This window comes from Drosophila elegans, unplaced genomic scaffold (assembly GCF_018152505.1).
Source record: "Drosophila elegans isolate 14027-0461.03 unplaced genomic scaffold, ASM1815250v1 contig_133, whole genome shotgun sequence".
NCBI lineage: Eukaryota > Metazoa > Arthropoda > Insecta > Diptera > Drosophilidae > Drosophila > Drosophila elegans.
This window is the reverse complement of record NW_024545499.1, coordinates 259,263-279,587: the sequence shown is the minus strand read 5'-3', so window position 1 is coordinate 279,587 and position 20,325 is coordinate 259,263. Positions and strand designations below refer to the sequence as shown.

The 20,325-nt window shown below is 39.9% G+C and overlaps 2 protein-coding genes across 5 annotated transcripts in view; both read left to right on the top strand.

The window, feature by feature from the left end:
- Nucleotides 1-14,849, top strand: part of LOC108145150 (homeobox protein abdominal-A homolog) — a 93,313-nt gene extending 78,464 nt beyond the window's left edge. For 3 of the 4 annotated variants that reach the window (XM_017270366.2, XM_017270365.2, XM_017270364.2), the window contains one exon: nucleotides 14,383-14,849. In XM_017270366.2, the coding sequence (XP_017125855.2) occupies nucleotides 14,487-14,849 (363 nt within the window). In that variant the 5' untranslated portion in view covers nucleotides 14,383-14,486. Of the gene's footprint in view, nucleotides 1-1,915; nucleotides 2,430-14,382 lie in introns of those variants that run through there. The other variant, XM_017270367.2, reaches the window with a different exon arrangement.
- Nucleotides 14,850-14,912: 63 nt separating this feature from the next.
- LOC108145149 lies at nucleotides 14,913-19,987 on the top strand. Its single transcript, XM_041707514.1, has 4 exons — nucleotides 14,913-15,529; nucleotides 16,251-17,552; nucleotides 18,233-18,964; nucleotides 19,119-19,987. Exons 1-3 carry the CDS (start codon nucleotides 14,913-14,915, stop codon nucleotides 18,723-18,725), a joined length of 2,412 nt encoding a protein of 803 aa, XP_041563448.1. The 3' UTR covers nucleotides 18,726-18,964; nucleotides 19,119-19,987.
- The last annotated feature ends 338 nt before the right edge of the window (nucleotides 19,988-20,325 follow it).

Here is a 20,325-nt window from a genome sequence, read left to right as displayed (position 1 = left end):
GGAAAGATGGAGACGGACCAGAGAAGGGAGGCCAGCGGAGGAGGAGGAGTGCACAAATGTTGGGCCCGCACGCCGGAGTCGCCATTCAGGGAAGACCCAGCCCGCATCTGCAGCGGGCAATCAATCAACGGGCGGACAAGCTTTCCAAAGAAAGGCAAAGCGCGGCAAGAAAAAACGCTCAAAACTGAAATAAAAACCGAAACGGCAAATAAAACAGCGACAAAAGTGCAAGCGGAGTCACTGAAGCCTAACAAAAGTTGCAGCTAATTTTAGATCGCAGACTCAGCCGCTTCAACTGCTTCATTTGCATGAGTGAGTGGGCAGCGGAGTGGTGCAGAGTGTGGCAAAGTGGTGCGCGATGATCTGCAGAGTGTGTAGTGTGTGCAGTGTGTGGGTTGCTCGCAGAATTGGCGCACGCACAAAGGCGAACAAAAGCCTGGAGATTTATTTTAGCTGTCTGGCCGCTGAGTGTGTGTTATGCAAATCTTCCGACAGTTTCCTGATAAATCCCTTATACCGTTATAAGCGATTTCCACAAATTTGATAAGGCCAAAACGAAAGACTGAGGCAACGAACTGGCGCTGATAAGAACAATCTTTCGCACTCATGCCTTTCTGAATTTTCCCCGCCTCTTCTGAATATTTCTGCTGTCCCTCCTCATGTTTTTTCACTTTTATACATACATATATGTTTTCTTTTTATTATGCACCGGTACGTGCTCGGCATGCACAAGGCCAGCAATCAAATCTTTTCCTATGCATTTCCCACACGCCTGTGCATTTTTAATTTAGACAGCCTGACTGAAAAGAAATTAAAAAACAATATTTAATCAACGCACATAATCTGCATTTTAAGCACAGACTTCAAAGACCCTTCGATATGGGTGTTGACCATTTAACGCGCCCAGCGAAAAGCCAAACTTTGTTAGATTTTTATCGACCGTTGCGTCTTGCTTATGCCTTCGCTGACGGACTTCCTTGAAATCCGCCTGAGTTTTCGGTCTTGTTAATCCTTTGACGTGATGTCTGTTCATAATTTGTGCTCATATTTCATGCTTTGCCTTTTTTTATGGCTCTTTTGATGGCTTTGGCCTTGCGGCATTTTGAAAGGTTTTTATGCCAGAGCGATTGAATATTCTAAAGTTTACTTATCGTAAATCATGTCTGTGACAGTTTCTCCAACCTCTCCCCCTTTTCGCACGGAAATTGCCAGATTGCCATATTGCCAGATTTAGCATGCATTACAGGCCAAGTTCATTGCCTCGACTAAGTTTCGGCAGCCACAGTCTTTCACAGTCTTTCACAGTCTTTCACAGTCTTTCACAGTCTCCCACAGTCCCTCCCAAATGCCAATCTTCTGCTATAAATAAACTACGAAAAGGCAGGCTCTGCTCTTAATTTTAATGAACCATAAAAAATTCACACGCACCGCACACAAAGACGCAGAATATAACGATGCCACCAAATAATGGTTGACACAGACCTTTCCTCAGACCTTCGAGATGTTAATGAAACTTAAATACCTGCGAGAGTCGCGTTTCTCGGCAAACAAATCAAACGACCAGCAGCAACATAAAAATGCTCAAAATTCAAAGAAAACTATTAAACAACTGTTTGCCGTTTATCTGAGGGAATCTCTCGTCGAGTCCCGAATCTCGAATCTTGAATCTCTCACCGTCCAGCGTTTGCTTAGAAATTAGAGCCCAAAACAAAGCGGGAGATGGATGGAGAGAAAATAGCGTGTATATATATATAGATATATAGGACCGGTTTAACATAGCCCTGTTAAGTCGGGCCAGTTAACAGCGACGGCGACGGCAACTGCGACTGCAACGTCGACGTCAACGCCGGCAGCGGACTTAGCTTAGCGTTCTGGCCACTCAACTCTCGGGATCCCAGAACCTCGGCTTTTCATTAGCTTGGAGCTCGTCGCTCCGACCGGTTCGGTGTCTTACGCGATCTCAGTGCTCAGAACTTTTGCTGCCAGATATCCAGATATTCATATATCCAGATATCCAGAGAACTTGAACAAATACAAATACCCAACGTCGAGAGCGAGTTAAGATATTGTGCGCGTGCGCTTCGACCCACGCGAGATTTTTCTTGAGCTGCGGCTTTGATCATCGCACAGAAATTCGTTTCGTTTTTTATGCAAATTTGTGCGGGGAAAAAAACATAGTAACATATAGCACCCGGGTTTCGTCACAGTGTGAAAGTATAATATTCTTTGTGCGAAAAAGAAATTTCCAAAGTTCAACAAATATTACGAAATACTTACGTTGCTTGGCAAAAAGTGTGTAAAAAGCATATAGAAAAGAGAGTTTGGATCTTTGTGTGCGTGTTAATTGATCAACAAAAAAAGTGTAAATTTGTATTTGTTAAACTTAACGGCAAATTGTGGATTTCAGTTGTATTTTTGTGGAGCAGAAGGTGAGCAATCGGTGGCAAAAAAATATTTAAAATACAATTAGCGTCATGCTCTAGAAATTGGGTTAAATATCGGATATTAATAAAGTGCTTTTCGGATCTCTTTTGGCCCATTTTAGGGCCAGCCGTTTGCGGGGGAAATCAGTTGCCAATGAATGACACATAATTACAGATCGGTGAATTAGATTTGACTTTAGGGAAGATGTAATCAATTTGGGGCTGTCGAAATGAGGTCATGTTTGGTTGGAGGAATCTTTGGGGACTTCAACGAGATCGGAATTATATTATGAGATAATAGTTTTTAAACTGGGAAATATTTCTAAGCCCTTAGTTATACTTATACTTAAATAAACTTTATTGATTTCTTTTGTGACTCATATGTAAATTGGTTGTAATCGCCTTTTTAGTATATGATGTGTCACTCTTTAAGGAAATTTAATTTTACAACTGATTTCATTTAATAAACGTAAGCTAACCCACTAAGGGTAGGTGCAATATTACTTCCTGGTCAATTTGTGATCATTGTTCCAAATAAGTCTAAAGCACTATAAATGTCCGTATAAAAAGTTTAATTTATTTTAATTTCCAAAAAGCTGTTATATTTTTATTTTTATATGTTCTTACATTTCTATATTGATAATTTGTAACATTTAAATATATTTAAAACATTTACAAAAATATTACATATTTTTTAATATTACCTACTGCCTTTAGAAGATTCCATTTATATCGTGTTATTTTTGGGTTAATTAAAAACTATTGAAAAACACAAACCATTTAAGCTTTATAACTATTCCAGTTAACAGTTATCTATCCCATCATTAAACCCATGAGAATTTCTGATAATTAATGCTTTCACTCCGAAGAACTTCAATGCAGCTACGCCCCTTCAACAATTCTTATTTATGGAGATCTATTAACCCATTCATTATCGGTTTCATTAGCGTGGACCTCCACTCACAGCTGACAACATAATACAGATGTGTCCCTTCCTAAGCCCCCCCGTTAACACAATTTTACGGGCTTTTCCCATCACTCAACGCCAACGCGTGGAAAACATCTTCGAAAGACATTTTGGCTGATAGCGTTTTTCAAAAATTTCACTTACAAACAAAAAAGGCGGGCGCAACATTTTCTTATTGTATTCCGTTTTCTGGGTCAATGGAGAGGATGGTCGGGATGGATGATGGCCCGGCCCAGCCCAAATATGAAAATACTTGTATATACCTAGCCCAGCCCAAAAAAGGGATTTCCCTTTTACAATGAAAACTTTCATTGCTATCGCAAGAAAAAGAACGAAGAAAAGTGTCAGGGCAAAAGAATATGCAAACAATAAACACTCGTCAGGCATAAATTAAAGTCAATGAACATTTCGGATCCAAGGCGGCTTCAAAAGGCCACAGCCAACGGTTCTTTGACGACGTTTGGACTGAAAGCGGGAACATCGAACCAAATACGTTGGTCCAACTGTCGTTGCATTTCGGTTTCGATTTCCTGTCCCCAGACAGGGAATCCCGATCCCCCCTCCCGATTGCCCGATCTTTTTGTGCATTCAGCGCATGATTAATAAAAAGAGAAGTTCTCGTGGTTCTTTCCCACTCTTTGACCGCTGCGTTGATTAGTAAGCATGTCGACATTTCAATAAAAAATCAAAACCGACAACGAAAAAACAAAAATCATCAGCGGGGGCAACTCCTCATCAACGTCACATTTGTATAAATTTCTACCCTATGAGACGCTCTATGGCTTTGCATTTTAATTGCTTTTGGTTTTGATTTTGAGTTTGTGATGTGCCCCCGCTGTTGAATCGGGGAGTTGGGCGCGACTCAACCGATTGTTCAATTTGGCATCAAATCGCAAAATACATATTCACAGACGAGTGTGTATGTAGCTGATCTGAAAGGCAGTTAAAGGTTTGAATTTCTGAGAAGGGGAATTTTAGAAGATTTTGGACATTAAGTGGTTGATATAATTAAGCAAAATTCAAAATATATCTATATTGCAATATGGGGAAATAATAATTAAAATAATTCTTTAAAGAATATCAAAAAAGAAAACAAAAATTAGTTGAGATATAACTTGATAATAATATGAATGAACAAGAATTAATATAACCGAAAAACAATGACATGACATAGTTTTTATAAAAAAAATTCCTTTTACGAATTGAATCACAACTCTTACGGGTACTTAAAGTTGTTTTATTTGCATCATAAGCTTTACTTCATACAACGCACTTCTCATACAAAACATCATATTACATTGAGCCACATTTGTCACTCACAATGCGAAAAATTGGAGACAAAGCAATATTTACATTCAAGTTTCGCATAGGTATTCTCCCAGAGTTCCGATTTTATGGCTATGAATTGGAGGTGACCGTGGAATTTCGATTCATTGGACTTACCTTTATCGAGGGCGATTGAATAGCACCTGTAATGCCAAGGGGAATTCCATTTGGTTAATCATTTACTATTTTTGGCATGTCAGTTGGCTTGAGTTCTTATTCCATTTCCGCCATCGATTCGATCTACATCTACGTCAGTGGGAAATCTATTTATAAGCTATTTATCTTCTTTTCCAGCTAAGCACTAAGGAGTTTTATGGATGTGATTAATGCTTTTTAAATAACAGCCTGAGCAAGCAAACTTTTCCACTTCCCCTTGCGAACACGGTTTTATTTCCTCTTTTATTGTCATAGAGTAAATTAATTCTAGTGCAGACAATTCTTTTTGGCAAACCTTCTTTTCTATTACCCTCGGAGAAACTTTATATTTTATTGTAGAATAGTAAGAATATTATTCAATAACCTAGATTTTAAAACATTCTGAAAGTGTATATATAGTGAGGAAAAATAAATATCTTTTTTGTTTAATATTTGCTTGGTACAACATTTTAGTCAGTTTTGAACATATCTTACCGAATGCGGTTGAAAATTAACATACAGCATTTTTAGTAAATGGAATTTATTTCATTATATTTATACAAAAAAAACTTTTCCGGTTAACACTGGACCCACAGATATTGTGAAAATCCCTAACAATAGAGTATTTTAACAACGATTCAGCGCCACTTGACAAATGAAAGCAAAAATCCAAGCTGTCCGCAGTGAGAAAACCAAAAGCGTGCAAAAAAAAAACACACAGAGATAAACCAAAATAAAAACCAACGAAAACAAAAAAAGAAGTCAAGAGTGGTCAGCGTTAATTTTTCATGGCGGGACAACAGCAAAATAATATTATTTCATTTATTTACATCACCGCTTTGGTTTGGGGTTGGGGATAGGGATGGGGATGGGGATTTGGTTGGGGACTAAACAAACGCAAGCGTTGTCCATGGTCCACAACGTCATTAGTCACACCGGAACAGGGGGCGGGGGGCGTGGTGGCAATGGAGGTGGGTTTTCGGGGGAAAATCCGGGCGGGAGGATAGGATATATAAACCAGCAACAGCAAACAAAAGCAGAATGCTGTGAGCTATGAAACCCGCGGCCAAAGCGGATAAAAAGTAATCAAAAGTGCTAAGAACGACATAATAAGGCAACTGAGAACTGGAAGAACAAGAGTGAGAAAAGGGGAGATGGGAGTTTTGAGGATGAAGGTGTTTCCTTCGCACAGAAAAATGCTCGACAAAGAGGAAATGAAATCAAATAAATGAAAAATAAGCACAAAAAGCGTCTCCTCGGCAGGAATATTGCATTCATGTTTGAGTCATACAGTCGAGCTTCTATAACTTTAAAAATGCTTGTGTTCTCAAAAAAAATACTTTTATAGAAAGTTTTAGAAACTACAATTTAGGTTTTACATTTTAACAAAACATAACCAATACGACAAGGCCAATTCTTAAAACTGCAACATAACGTAAACCATTGAATTTAAAGAAAAATTTAAGTTTTACGTTTGACAAAACAGAACCACTTACGATAAAGACAAATCTTAAAATTTAAAATTAATAAACATTATTTCTAAAAACCTTGTAAAAGAAAGTGCCTCTAATAGGAAAATTTTCTGAAGACAGTTTTAAAAATCTTTGAAGGGATTTTAAAAATTTAGTGATTTATTAATGGTTCCCATTTAAATCAATGGTTTAATTTAGCTTAATTTTTTTTTTGATTATGGAGAATTGTTGTTGTTTATTGAGGTTTTACTGTGGATTGGTGGAGAGCGTCAAGTGTTGGCGTTGGCGGACGACGCGGATTTCTAGCCGCCTAAGCCTTGAGCTCTAAGCCGCTTGTCGCGCGAGATGGGCGCGATTTTTAAGCCGCAGCTTAAAGTGGTGACAACGGCAACTACAGCAACAGCTTTTGGCTTTGGCTTTGGCTCCGGCGTAGAGTTGAGTTGAGTTGAGTTGAGTTGCATTTTGTAAAACTCTTTAGTGTGATTAATGTGCCACACACTCGCGTGCGTGTGAGCTCTTTGGTTTACAAGCAGGTCGTGCTCCTTACACTTTTCCTTTTTCCGTGAACTCCTTCTCCTTGCTATTTTTTATACATTTTTTCTGCTATTTCTTGCCTTTGTTGGGACAAACAAAAGCCCAGCCACCCACACCTTCGTGCACAGACATTTTCCGTTTTCAGGCGCTCGCACACATTTCCAGCTGCACTGCCCTAATCCTTTTGACGTGGCTTTTATCGCACTTGCCCGCTTTTTCGCCTGCAGCTTGTGCCGAAAGGGTAGCAAAAAGGATTTTCGAGTTGTACCAACGGGCTTACCACATGTGAAGCTGAAATGCAAATTCCAATAACAAGACTTTCTTTTTTCTTCCATTAGTTATGCTGTTTTTGGTTACATTTAGTTTATTGTTGGTGGAAGAACATTTGTAAGTGCTAAAACATTTTTGCATTAATATATTAAATTAAATACTAAAAACAATATCACCTATATTTAAATTAGTACCCATAATAACCGAACTTTGATGCTTACAAATTTTTGTATTTCAACTTGGTATACAAATTCTTAAATCTTATTACAATTTCAAAGTAGAAAATTGAAAAGAAGAAAAACCATTAGAGAGTATCGGTTAGTCGGCTAGGCCTGCGGCGATTCCTTTTCTTTTTTCAAAGCTTTCCGTTTCGTTCTCGATTTTTTCAGTTCTTTTTTTACATATTTTGCGTGTGCTAGGTATCTCATTATGTGCTCGAGCTCCGTCTTGGGTTACATATTTTTCATAAGCATATGTACACATGTGCATAATAACTCCCCTCGCTCACACATATTGACTCTTTGGGGGCTTCATTTGCTCAAGTGTTTTTTGAGGCCCCTTGGGGGCGGTGGCTCTTGGCGCGTTGCACAGGAAGCAGGCACAACAAATAGCAACAGGCAGACAGGATGTTGAAAAGGATTCCGCAAAAAAAAAAAAAAATAAAGGAATAAATAATAAACCTTTTGTCGGGCTTCATGCCAAGTCATCTTGTGTCGTGTCAGTCATAAATTAAGTGAGTTTCTTACAGCTTTTTTTTCCCCGATTTTTTTGTACATCTTTCCTGGATCTTGGGGCAGCTGCTTTTGTGCCACTTTCCAGTGCAAATTAATTAAGACATTTTCGATGAGATCAACTTAAATGCGAGACGAGGCCAAATACAAATTACGAGCGCTCCGCACGTGAAAAACTGTGTCATTGTGTGACATCAAAACCAACAAAAAGCCAACCGAAGCCGCAATAAAAACGAGAGAAAAATCCAGACACGTACGGGCCAGGAAACAAGACAGTTGCTGCAGCTTCAGCTTTAGTTTTAGCTAAAGCTACAGCTACAGCTACAGCAACAGCTACAGCTATTGCCGATGCTGGACCAATCCTCTCCAGCTCGCTAAGACGGCTCGGCGGCATCAATTTTTGTCCAGTAGCCGAGAAAATGTCACGTTTCCACATAAGTTACAAAGGCTTTCGGCCACGTTGAGCGTGAGAATTGGCAACTGGCAGTCGCTCTCCTTGGGTCCGTGTGTGTGTTTTCCTGCTCCAGGAAAAGGTACTTTCCATGGTGAAAATTAATTGCCGACCGTGTTGCAGTCTCACTCTTTGTCTCGCAATTAATTGGAAAGCAGATCCACTAAACAAAAGCAAGTTGCAAAGGTGTACGCCTGACATTTCCACACACTCACACACACACACACACACACACACACAGAGGAAAAAAAGTGTACATGTATTTTTATACCCTTGCAGAGGGTATTATAATTTCAGTCAGAAGTTTGCAACGCAGTGAAGGAGACGTTTCCGACCCTATAAAGTATATATATTCTTGATCAGCATCACTAGTAGAGTCGATCTAGCCATGTCCGTCTGTCCGTCCGTCTGTCCGTCTGTCCGTCTGTCCGTCTGTCCGTCCGTTTATATGCAAACTAGTCTCTCAGTTTTAAAGCTATCTGCATGAAACTTTTCCAAAAGTTGTCTTTCTATTGCAGGTAGTATATAAGTCGGAACGAGCCGGATCGGACGACTATAGCATATAGCTCCCATAGGAACAATCGGAAAAATAAATGAAAAAAAATTATAACTTTGCTGTTTTTTAATTTTTTGTTTAGTTCTTCGACATATAATAATGGTTAAATATTTCCGATTTACGGTTTAAATTTCATTAAAATCGGTCGACTATAGCATATAGCTCCCATAGGAACAATCGGAAAAATAATTGAAAAAAAATTATAACTTTGCTGTTTTTTAATTTTTTGTTTTGTTCTTCGACATAAAGCAATGGTTAAATATTTCAGAGTTATGGTTAAAATTTCATCAAAATCGGAAGACTATAGCATATAGCTCCCATAGGAACAATCGGAAAAATAATTGAAACAAAATTATAACTTTGCTGCTTTTTAATTTTTTGTTTAGTTCTTCGACATATAGCAATGGTTAAATATTTCAGAATTATGATTAAAATTTCATCAAAATCGGACGACTATAGCATATAGCTCCCATAGGAACAATCGGAAAAATAATTGAAAAAAATTATAACTTTGCTGTTTTTTAATTTGTTTTTTAGTTCTTCGACATATAGCAATGGTTAAATATTTCAGAATTATGGTTTAAATTTCATCAAAATCGGACGACTATATCATATAGCTCCTATACAAATAATGAAAATATATAAAAGAACAATCAAAAAATTAAGCTGCAAATCTTCATAGCTTCAATGTTTTTAAACATATACGCAAGTAAATCATAATTTTAATGTTTTCAAAAATATTTAATTCTTGCGATAGCTGCAAGGGTATATGAACTTCGGCTTGCCGAAGTTTGCTTTCTTTCTTGTCTAATTTGTATCCTAAAATAATAAAAGTTCATTGCAAACTTAATTTACCAGGGGCTTTTTTATACCCTTGCAGAGGGTATTATAATTTCAGTCAGAAGTTTGCAACGCAGTGAAGGAGACATCTCCGACCCTATAAAGTATATATATTCTTGATCAGCATGACTAGGCGAGTCGATCTAGCCATGTCCGTCTGTCCGTCTGTCCGTCTGTCCGTCCGTTTATATGCAAACTAGTCTCTCAGTTTTAAAGCTATCTGCATGAAACTTTCCCAAAAGTTGTCTTTCTATTGCAGGTAGTATATAAGTCGGAACGAGCCGGATCGGACGACTATAGCATATAGCTCCCATAGGAACAATCGGAAAAATAAATGAAAAAAAATTATAACTTTGCTGTTTTTTAATTTTTTGTTTAGTTCTTCGACATATAGCAATGGTTAAATAATTCAGAATTATGGTTTAAATTTCATCAAAATCGGACGACTATAGCATATAGCTCCCATAGGAACAATCGGAAAAATAAATGAAAAAAATTATAACTTTTCTGTTTTTTAATTTTTTGTTTAGTTCTTCGACATTTAGTAATGGTTAAATATTTTCGATTTACGGTTTAAATTTCATCAAAGTCGGACGACTATATCATATAGCTCCCATAGGAACAATCGGAGAAATAAATGAAAAAAAATTATAACTTTTCTGTTTTTTAATTTTTTGTTTAGTTCTTCGACATTTAGTAATGGTTAAATATTTCCAATTTACGGTTTAAGTTTCATCAAAGTCGGACGACTATATCATATAGCTCCCATAGGAACAATAAAAATATATAAAATAACTATCAAATAATTGAGCTGCAAATCATCATAGCTTCAATGTTTTTAAACATATACGCAGTAAATCATAATTTTAATGTTTTCAAAAATGTTTAATTATTGCAATAGCTGCAAGGGTATATGAACTTCGGCTTGCCGAAGTTTACTTTCTTTCTTGTTTTCAATAATCCCGGAAAAGTCGTTCCGTTTGTAGCTCTAAAAAATCCGTTAACCGTTAGCATGCCTCAGCCGGAGGGTAAAAAACATGTAATAAGAGTTGCGGAGCAACTAAAGTTCCGGGTTATTGTATTATGACCCAATAATGACCGCAGATGCATTTCATTTCGGCAGGAGGGTTGCAGTCCCTCCCCCAGGCCTCGTTAAATGCTTTATGGCTGCCTCTTTATGGCCACAACTGCTGATGCTGCCTGGGTTTCTACGGCTACTGACTTCCAGCCTCGCTCCAATTGAAATAGGAAAGCAATTAGAGATGAATGTTCTTCCGGGCAAAGGGAGGCTCAAGTCCATTGGCAGGCAGAATCGGTAAAATCGTTAGGATAGCACAGCAGCAGGTGCGGTCACTTTGCTAATTGCCAACTAATTTACTGAAGTGAATCCCACACATTAGAATTCCATATCCATCCCCCCGCCCAAGGTACCATTGGCATAATGGGCCAATATTGCAAGCAATCAGAGCTGACAAACTAGCTTTTTTAGATCAAATCATATAAATTCTTTGCTAAAAAGTTTACTTTGAACTTGGTCAAAAATGTTACAAAATTTCGGATAAACTTCCGAAAACCCCCAACGCCCGATCATATTTTAGTCAGCAGCATAAGTTTTTTTGGGTGGGAATAAAAAAGAGCACCGCTTACGATTTTTGTAAAACAAAATATTAGTTTTTGTTATTATTTTCTGTTTGGTTTTTTTTTTAAATGACTATTTTGGTCAATATCTCATTAAATATTAACGTTATAATTTTTTTTCATTTATTTTTCCGATTGTTCCTATGGGAGCTATATGCTATAGTCGTCCGATCCGGCTCGTTCCGACTTATATACTACCTGCAATAGAAAGACAACTTTTGGGAAAGTTTCATGCAGATAGCTTTAAAACTGAGAGACTAGTTTGCGTCGAAACGGACGGACAGACGGACAGACGGACGGACAGACGGACGGACAGACGGACAGACGGACATGGCTAGATCTACTCGCCTAGTGATGCTGATTAAGAATATATATACTTTATAGGGTCGGAGATGTCTCCTTCACTGCGTTGCAAACTTCTGACTGAAATTATAATACCCTCTGCAAGGGTATAAAAATTTTTAAAACCAAAAACTGTTCTTACACTTGTTTTTCAAGAAATCTCGTTGCAGACTTTGACCTATTTATTCATAATCAAGACAATTGGAAAATGGTCGTGCGTTGGGGCTTTTCAAAAGTACAGCCAATAATTTTATCACTGCATAGCTACACATATATAATGCAAATTTTAGCCAATTTCTGTAATGTGTAGTTGGGCAACACTGCCAGCAGACCACGCAATACAACATCCCACTTCACGACGTCTCGTAATCAGCCGCATTTATGTTTGGCCATAAAATATGCAAATATCCTTTAAGTACTTTTAATGTCTTGCCATTTGTTGGCCCGCAGGCTGTTGGCCCATGGCCAAGTCCTCCTCCGCAGACTCCGCCTCCCTTTTGTTAATGGCATGTTTGGCATTGTCGCAGAGTCGTCTTGTCTATTCTATATGCACGTTCCCCTGTAGCTTGCATTTTCATTTTGTGCACTTTGCCATTTCTTCAGTTAAAGTCTTCTTCCTTACTTTATGGCCCTCATAAATAACACCCTGTCGTTGTATCGGTGTCTTTATGCATACGTATTTCCCTGTGTGAGAACTTGAAGAGCTGATCTGCGGACACAGGAATATTTCAACTTCGAACCAAGGGGGGAGAAATTTGTTGCCAACATTTCATTTAGCTAATGTCCACTGGGTAGCAAAAATGTGTGCGCATTTATCTGGTATCTTTGTGACAGCTTAGTTTACTCTCTAAGATTATTTCCTTAAGTTACTAATGGAACAATCTACGAAATAAGCATATCTATTTCGTGAAATATCGGAATACCAATGTTGTCATTTATGAAATCATACAAACAACAAAGAAAATAAACCAGAATGGAAGCAAACTTCGGCAAGTTGATGTTTATATACCCTTGCAGATATTGCAAAATGTTATAATAATTTTGACACACCACTCAATTTCTTGTAATTTAATTTAATTTTTTTTGTTTTTATTCGAATTTAAGGATACAGAATTCATTTGTAAGGACCCCTTGAAAGTTTTATAACAAATTTGACCGGCCACTCTAAAAAGTGAAATATTTTTTCCTGGGAAAACTTTTTAATGAGGGCTTAAATATGTTTAGGGTCATTATCCTGCCTGAATTTGTAATTTAGATCCTTGTCTTACTCAAAGCTGTCTTTTCCAAAGCTAAATAAAAACTTTCTATCACGATATTGCCAGTAACATTTGAAAAGGAGTTCTTGTGTGATTCCCATGGAGAATAGTAGTCTTTGGGCGCCTAGTTTACGTTTTACCACCATATTCAAACAAATAATTTTCAGTTTTGTTAGATCGCAACACGTTATCCCTGTTTTGGCTTGCTTGGCATTAAACAGTAGCTTTTCCGTATTTATATAAGCTATAAATATAACTTTCATTGCCGAGGGTTTCTTCAAACCTTCTCAAATAGCCTTTTTTTTATTAAGCAACAGGAAACTAATGTCATCGATGATTTAAGAGATTTAAATAAATCTGTTTCGATTGAAGTAGTTAAAAGGTCTTCGCCGTCTTGGTAAAAAGATAACCAAAAACTAATTTCTTCCTTAGCAGTGCATTCATTTAAAAATATAGTATATTGTTTAACCTTTTGTTTTCCTTTTCTTTATGATATTTATTTTAATATGTAGCTCTGTACTGCAGTGTAGTGTACTGCACTTTGCGACCCATTTTTAGAATAAAAGTTGTATTCGAAAACGAATTTTCACCAAATTTTAAATTATGCTTAACTTACCCTAAAGTACTTTAATTATACCTATATTTTCGAAATAAACTGATTCTAAGCTGCAATTTCGGTGTAAATCGGTCGCGTTTCTATTTTATCTTTCAGCCCAAACATGTGGCTAGCCATAAATTTGCTACACACTGCAAGTAATCAAGGCTATTAATAAAAGAAACAGAAAAGTATGGATATCAATGATCTACGTGTTGTTAGTTTGAAGTCAAGAACTTGTCTACATATTTAGGAATTGGCTTTTAGGTGCAGATGAATGAATTTGTCGTTTTTATTATTTTTTCCACCACTGGAAATTCAGGCAGTATTGTGCTCTTGTACGGAACACATTTTCTGCTCCACAAAATTAAAAAAATTCTACAGTCTGTTTGGGTACCTTTTATTAACAAAATTTTGTTGTAAAAAAGCTAATTTTTGTTTTATTTCTTTTATCTATAATAATGGTTTAAAAACATAGAATACCATTTTTAATTTTATTCAAATCGGAAAACAGTATCAAATAGCTGCCTTAGAAAAGATCGATTAATTGAGTTGAAAATATTCAAAAGCTTCAATGTTTTTAAGCACATACGCATATAATTTGAAATTGAAATGTATTAAAAAATATTTAATTTCTGCAATAGCTGCAAGGGTATATAAGCTTCCGCTTGCCGAAGTTTGCTTCCTGTCTGGTTTTTTCATTAGTTTTAATTTCTCTTGCGCGGGATTGTGCACTCTTGCATATTTTGTGAGCTGCTTTTCCCCAGACATAACTATATATCCTTGCTTTTGTGAATGGGGTCTTACATTGATTAATGTTCGCTCATTTTTTGTGGTTTTTTGCAGGACAAAGAACTGGGAGGAGAGCAGCTTACCCACTGGAAAAGTGAAGGCTGAAAAAAGGACCATTCGCACACTGTGGCCAGCGGAGGAGGAGGAAATCGAACCGAATGCAGTATCTCAACTACGCTCTGCAGACATCCACGCGACTGCTGACGTACCAGGGCCCGAACCAGGATCTCTATCCTGACCAGACCGGACTAGCATCCGCCCACGAGGAGGACATCAAGCACGCCTGCTGCAGTCGCGGCGCCCAGCTGCTCAGATTGCGCCACCGGGAGCTGGCCAAGCGACGTGCTCTCGAGGATCAGATCAACGCCAACCAGGAGGAGGAGGAGGAGGAGGCAGAGGACCAGGAGCAGCAGCAGCAGCAGCAGCAGCAGCAGCAGCAGCAGGAGGATCTGCAGGAAGAGTTGGACAGCGAGCAGGGAGCCGTCGGCGGGGAGCAACTGCATCCGCAGCCAGTCCAATGAAACTTACTCTCATTTAATGTGCAACTGGCGCGCAGCAAGCTGCTCTCGTTCTTCAACCGCGACATGGCCGCCACCGACGGCCAGATCATATTGGCCGCCTCCCGCTTTGGCGATGCCACGCCCGTCTACCTGCGCGACTTCTCCAAGCAGCCGCTGCCGGCGGTGGCCAAGATCCTCAAGGGCCAACACCAGGCCCTGGGTGTGCCCACCCTGTCGGCCCCCTCGCTGCAGAGCACCGCCCTCTTCCTGAGCGCCGGCAAGAAGTACCAGATCCTGGCCCAGCCCATCAAGATCAAGGAGGGTCGCAAGCCCACCAACGTGGGCGCCAAGGTGCTCATCCCGGAGACCTACGGCGGCTACTTCGAGCTCCTCAGCGAGGATGGCCGCTCCACGCGCTGCATCGACTCCGTGCTGGAGCTGTCGCGGCGACGCAATGCCCGGGTCCTGGTGCGCGAGACCTTCCGCTGCCAGCAGATGAACCGCACCATCCACGCCGGCGAGCTGCTGACCACCATGAACGACAACGGGAAGTACCTGCAGTGCCGCAACATCAAGGACGAGATCATCAATCTGCCACTCGATACCAAAGCCAAGTTCTCGCCGATCGCCAGGGAGGACAGCATCAGCGGTGTGCACACCGTCAAGAATCTGCTGCTCAAGCGGATGCCAGTCATTGTGAGGTGAGTGTTGAGATCAATTTATGTAAAGCTCATTCAAGTTTTAAGTCATTAGTTTTGGTTTAGGAGGAAACTTACTTAAATCATCTTTAAGGACCACTTAGTTCCTTAAATTTAAATGAAACCATTCTAAGCTATATATTGCCTTTTCTACAATAGAATAAGTACACAATTTTTAGATTATAAAGCATATTTTATCACCCCGGAACACGAATTCGGAAGGCTAAAAAAATATTAATTTAAAACATACAATGTTGGGATGGGAACTAGTATGTTTTGTTTTCAATGTTTCTGTAAAAGTATAACTCAGATTTTACTTAGTAGTTTAGTAGTTTAGTAGAATATTTAGTTTGTATATATATTCCAGGGCTTATATAACCTGAAATAGAAGGGTTATCCTTAAATATTGATACGGATTTAATGATATACTTAACCTGGAATAGTAATTTTAGGAATTGATTTAGTCCAATGATTATGAGGAATTGCTGTATTTAATGCTACTTTTACTTGATTTTTTAAATTTCATTTTATTTTACCATTTATTATTCTTTCTATAACAATAATTTATTTATTAGTCTTACATCAAACAGGGTCTTATAACCAAATTTGACTAAATTGAAATATTGAGAAGATTATTTTACATTTAACCACATTTATATTTTAATGATATGTCAATTATATATGAACTATATATTAACCACCATCTTTGATCTCCAATCCGCAGACTCGTCCACGGCAGTGCGCCCAAGGGCCTGAAGCAGCCCTTTGTGCCCGAGCTGCGACTTCTCGGCTGCGTGGAGATCGACAGGATCTTCGCCCTGCCGCTGCAGAAGGACACGGATTTGGTGCCGGTGCCGCTGAACGCCAAGATCAAGCTGCAGCGGGCCAAGAACATGGAGCAGCTGGAGCACTTCATCGAGTACTCGCGATTCCTGGACAAGGCGCAGCGTCTGCTGGCCGATGCACGCGATCGCCTGCAGATCGTCGATCTCAAGCTGAGCGAGAAGGAGAAGAAGGACTCCAAGTTCAACAGCCGCAACGGGGGCAGGCTGCCGGTGGTGATGCTGCCGTCGGCGGCTGGGATGGCCAGCGGACTGGCGGAAAGCGGGTATGTGTTGCGCAAGAGTGCCAGCTGTGACTCGTGGTCCAAGCAGCAGCAGATGGCCCTCAGCAGCAGCGAGATCGCCGAGGAGTACAACGAGATCGATCATATATACGACTATGTGAGGGGCCTGACGCCGCTGTCGAAGGGCTTGGCCCGCTTCGAGCCCATCTGCGAGTCGCCCACGCTGCGGTCGCACCACACGGACAGCGGCAGCGGCAACTACTGCAGTCTCATTCGGGCTCCCGCTCACCAGCAGGCCTCCACCTCCGGCAACAACAACTACAGCAGCCTGGAGTCCAACAAGCACAGTAGCAGTGGTGGGGGCGGGGGCGGGGGCGGGATCGGGGGTCACCATCCCAGTCACCATCATCATCATCAACACCACCTGGTGAACCACTATCACCACGGCCATATTCAGGAGGACATCAAGCCGGTGCCGCCGCCCATCGAAACGATTCCGGGCAAGAAGCCGGCGGAGAAGCGCCAGCGTCCCACTCTACCAAAGCTTTACATCAAGAACGCCCACAGTGCTGGGAGCAGCAGCAACGGCAACTCCACGGGCACCACCCACAGCACCAGTCACAGTCACAGTCACAGCCACAGCCATAGTCACAGCCACGCCCACAGTAACAGTCACGGTCATGCGCAGGCGCAGCAGCAGCAGCCGCCGACTCCCAATGGGAACACGGCCAATGCGGTGGCCAATGCGGCGGCTGCAGCGGTGGCCGCTGCCCATCACGGTTCCCACGGTTCGCACGGTTCGCACGGCTCACATCCGCATCCGCACACGCATCCGCATTCCCATCCGCACGCCAGTGTGCACGCACATCCGCATCCCCATCACGGCAAGGTGCTGACGCCCAACAACCATCTGCCGAGCAAGGAGGCCCTGGAGCCACAGTCGCCGCTATTTCACATCAGGTGAGCCGATCAATTTAGCTTAGGAATACCCAAAATAAGTTTTGAAATGTTCAGTAGATATACTCTTATACAGATAAATCTAATCGGTCAGATATATTATTTATATTTAATTGAAAATCAACATGTATAAAAAGAGGTCACAAAAAATAATGAATGAATGCTAAATTTCTTCAGAACATGGACAGAAACTTTATTAAGGGATCGACATGCCAAATAAAGAACTGTAAATGAAATCAGTATTAAAAATGCTACCCTAAATTAATTAAACAAATAATCAACTTAAATTTAAACACAGAGAAAGCTATTTTTTTAATGTTCATCGGAAGGTGACAATGAATTATTAGAAAATTGTTTAATACTTAAATGCCGATAAATGCATAATAAAATGGGTAACAGACTAGTTTTTCAAATAACTAAATAAAAAAAACTGAAAATTTTGAACTCATTAAAATAAGAGAAAAAGCAAAAAACATAATCGACTCAAATAATTATTTATTTATTAAATTTTAACGCATCTTACTTAATAATTAAAAGTGTGTTTTAAAGTTATATTTTGGCTGTGTGTGCAATGACAACTTAATTTTTAAAATGTAACCTTAAATCAGCAGTAAAATGTTATTAATTATTGAAGTACAGGCTCAGACATATATATAACTCCCTTGGCTTTTGATCACCCTTAGGTACAAGAGTCTCAGCAGCCTGCAGCTGACGCCGGACAACAACAACTGCTCCTCCGTGACGCCGCCGACGATCTCAGCCCACGGCAAGTCATCAGTAGCTGGAGGTGGACCGGGTGGACCAGGAGCAACTGCGTCGGGAGCTCCGGCCACGCCGGGCACTCCGCCGGATGTGGTGCTCAAGTGCGGCAGCATCCTCAACGTGCACGGCTACCTGTCCAGCCCGCATCCCCTGCCATTGCCACTGCCCCACAGCCGGAGCTCCAGCAGCAACAACCACCACAATCCGCGAGAGGGTACGCTGGACTCGTCCCGCAGCGGAGGCCGGACTTCGGGCGACTCGAACAAGCTGCCCGAGAAGAAGACACGCCGCCTGTCCCGGCCCAGAAGTCTGTCCAATCTGGTCTGGGATCTGCGTCCGTCCAAGGAGAAGTCAAAGAAAAAGCTCTACATCCATCACTTCGATCAGCGGCAGCAGGCGACGCTGTATCTGTAGGATTGTGGCATGGATGTATCTCCAGGATGACGACGAGGAAGTAGCAGCACGATGATGATGATTATGATGATGATGATGATGATGATAATGATGATGATGATGATGATTCGTTGCCAACTCGTTTCTAGCTGCCATCGACCCCCACAAAACAGAAACAGAAACAGAAACAGAAAAGTAAAATAAAACACAATAAAAGAAGAGCAACTACAACTTTTGGCACGCTGTGTGTGTTCCTGCAGGTGAGTTGAATAGCCATGCAAATCGTGCTGCGTTTTGATTGTTTTTTTTTTTTTTCTGTTTTTTTTCTGTTTTTTGCGCTTATTAAATTCGTGCAACAAACTAAACAAACATTTCAAACGTCCAACTAATGGTTCTTCCCCCTCCACGTTGCAGCTTTCACCATTTAGCCTGCAGCAGCAATTTTAATTAACATTGAATTGTGCCTTTCCCTGCTACGCCCAGAATTATGCTTTAAAACCAGATTCCAATGAAGTATTTGACGAGAATATTTCGACCGGATGGAACCCCCGAAAACGAAAGGCTGCCAGCACACACAGAAACACACTACAATCCCCCACATACGCAATGCAACACACACGTACACCACACATCAAGTCTATAAAATTGTGATTTTAATTTTATGTTTAATTTAATAATTATTGCGAAACATTTTCAAATTAAACGAAAGCCATTTACGCTATTCAGAAAAAATTCACAAAACAAACTCTAAAATCGACAAAAATTAGTTGTCTACAAACGAGATACTTATATATATTTAAAGCGTACTGTTTTTAACAGGATAGCGAAAAGGCAAATGTAACTAATAGTAAGTCAATATTATCAAGCAACCATATATCAATCATTTAGAGAATGTTATGCAACACTTACAGCTAGCTAAAATGAATTTATAAATTAATGCAATGAATTTCCTCCTCATAATTTAAATGTTGTGCAAACTGTTGATTGAATGCAATTAAACCATAATCGAACAACTCTTGTTTAGTAATTAGTTTGCTCGGAGCCAGATACTTCCCACAACGCCCCTCGAAACCCCTAAATACCCACTTCCCCATAATCTGCTCGCAATCGCAATTGCAATCGCATTGTCTTAGTCGTTTAGTCTGTACATTTTAGTTGTATTATCCAGCTTATATGGCCTATAAATAGGGAGTATATATACACACATATATGTAAAACTATAATATAACTTGTATTTGTGTCTAAATAAATGTCTCAGAAAAATAAATGTATATGCAAAACAATCTCGAGCGTTGAAAGTTGTCTTGATTCCAAAGTGTGGGCGGCTAAACTATCCAATGAAAGCTTAACGGCCTGGAAATCGACTCAATAATAACCTGATCTGACCATAAGCGATTGTCCGTAAGCAGGTGAAAAATTAGGGGGCTTCAAACGGAGGAGATAAAATTTCAATAACTTACTTATTGTGGGTTATAATGTTTCAGCGGCTTATAAAGGTAAGAAGAAGTATAGTATAATTACTTATTTTTAACTGTTTAAGGCATTCAAAGGCAGCTTTATAATTTTTAGAGAGCTTGGCATAAACTCTTATCACATAAATAAGAAATCAGCCAAAAAATAT

Bases quoted from the DNA above. Each gene is read 5' to 3' on its own strand.
- LOC108145149 (XM_041707514.1), top strand. From the start codon at position 14,913: ATGGCCGCCACCGACGGCCAGATCATATTGGCCGCCTCCCGCTTTGGC. The intron at 15,530-16,250 runs GTGAGTGTTGAG...TCCAATCCGCAG, and splicing joins CGGATGCCAGTCATTGTGAG to ACTCGTCCACGGCAGTGCGC. The intron at 17,553-18,232 runs GTGAGCCGATCA...GATCACCCTTAG, and splicing joins TCGCCGCTATTTCACATCAG to GTACAAGAGTCTCAGCAGCC.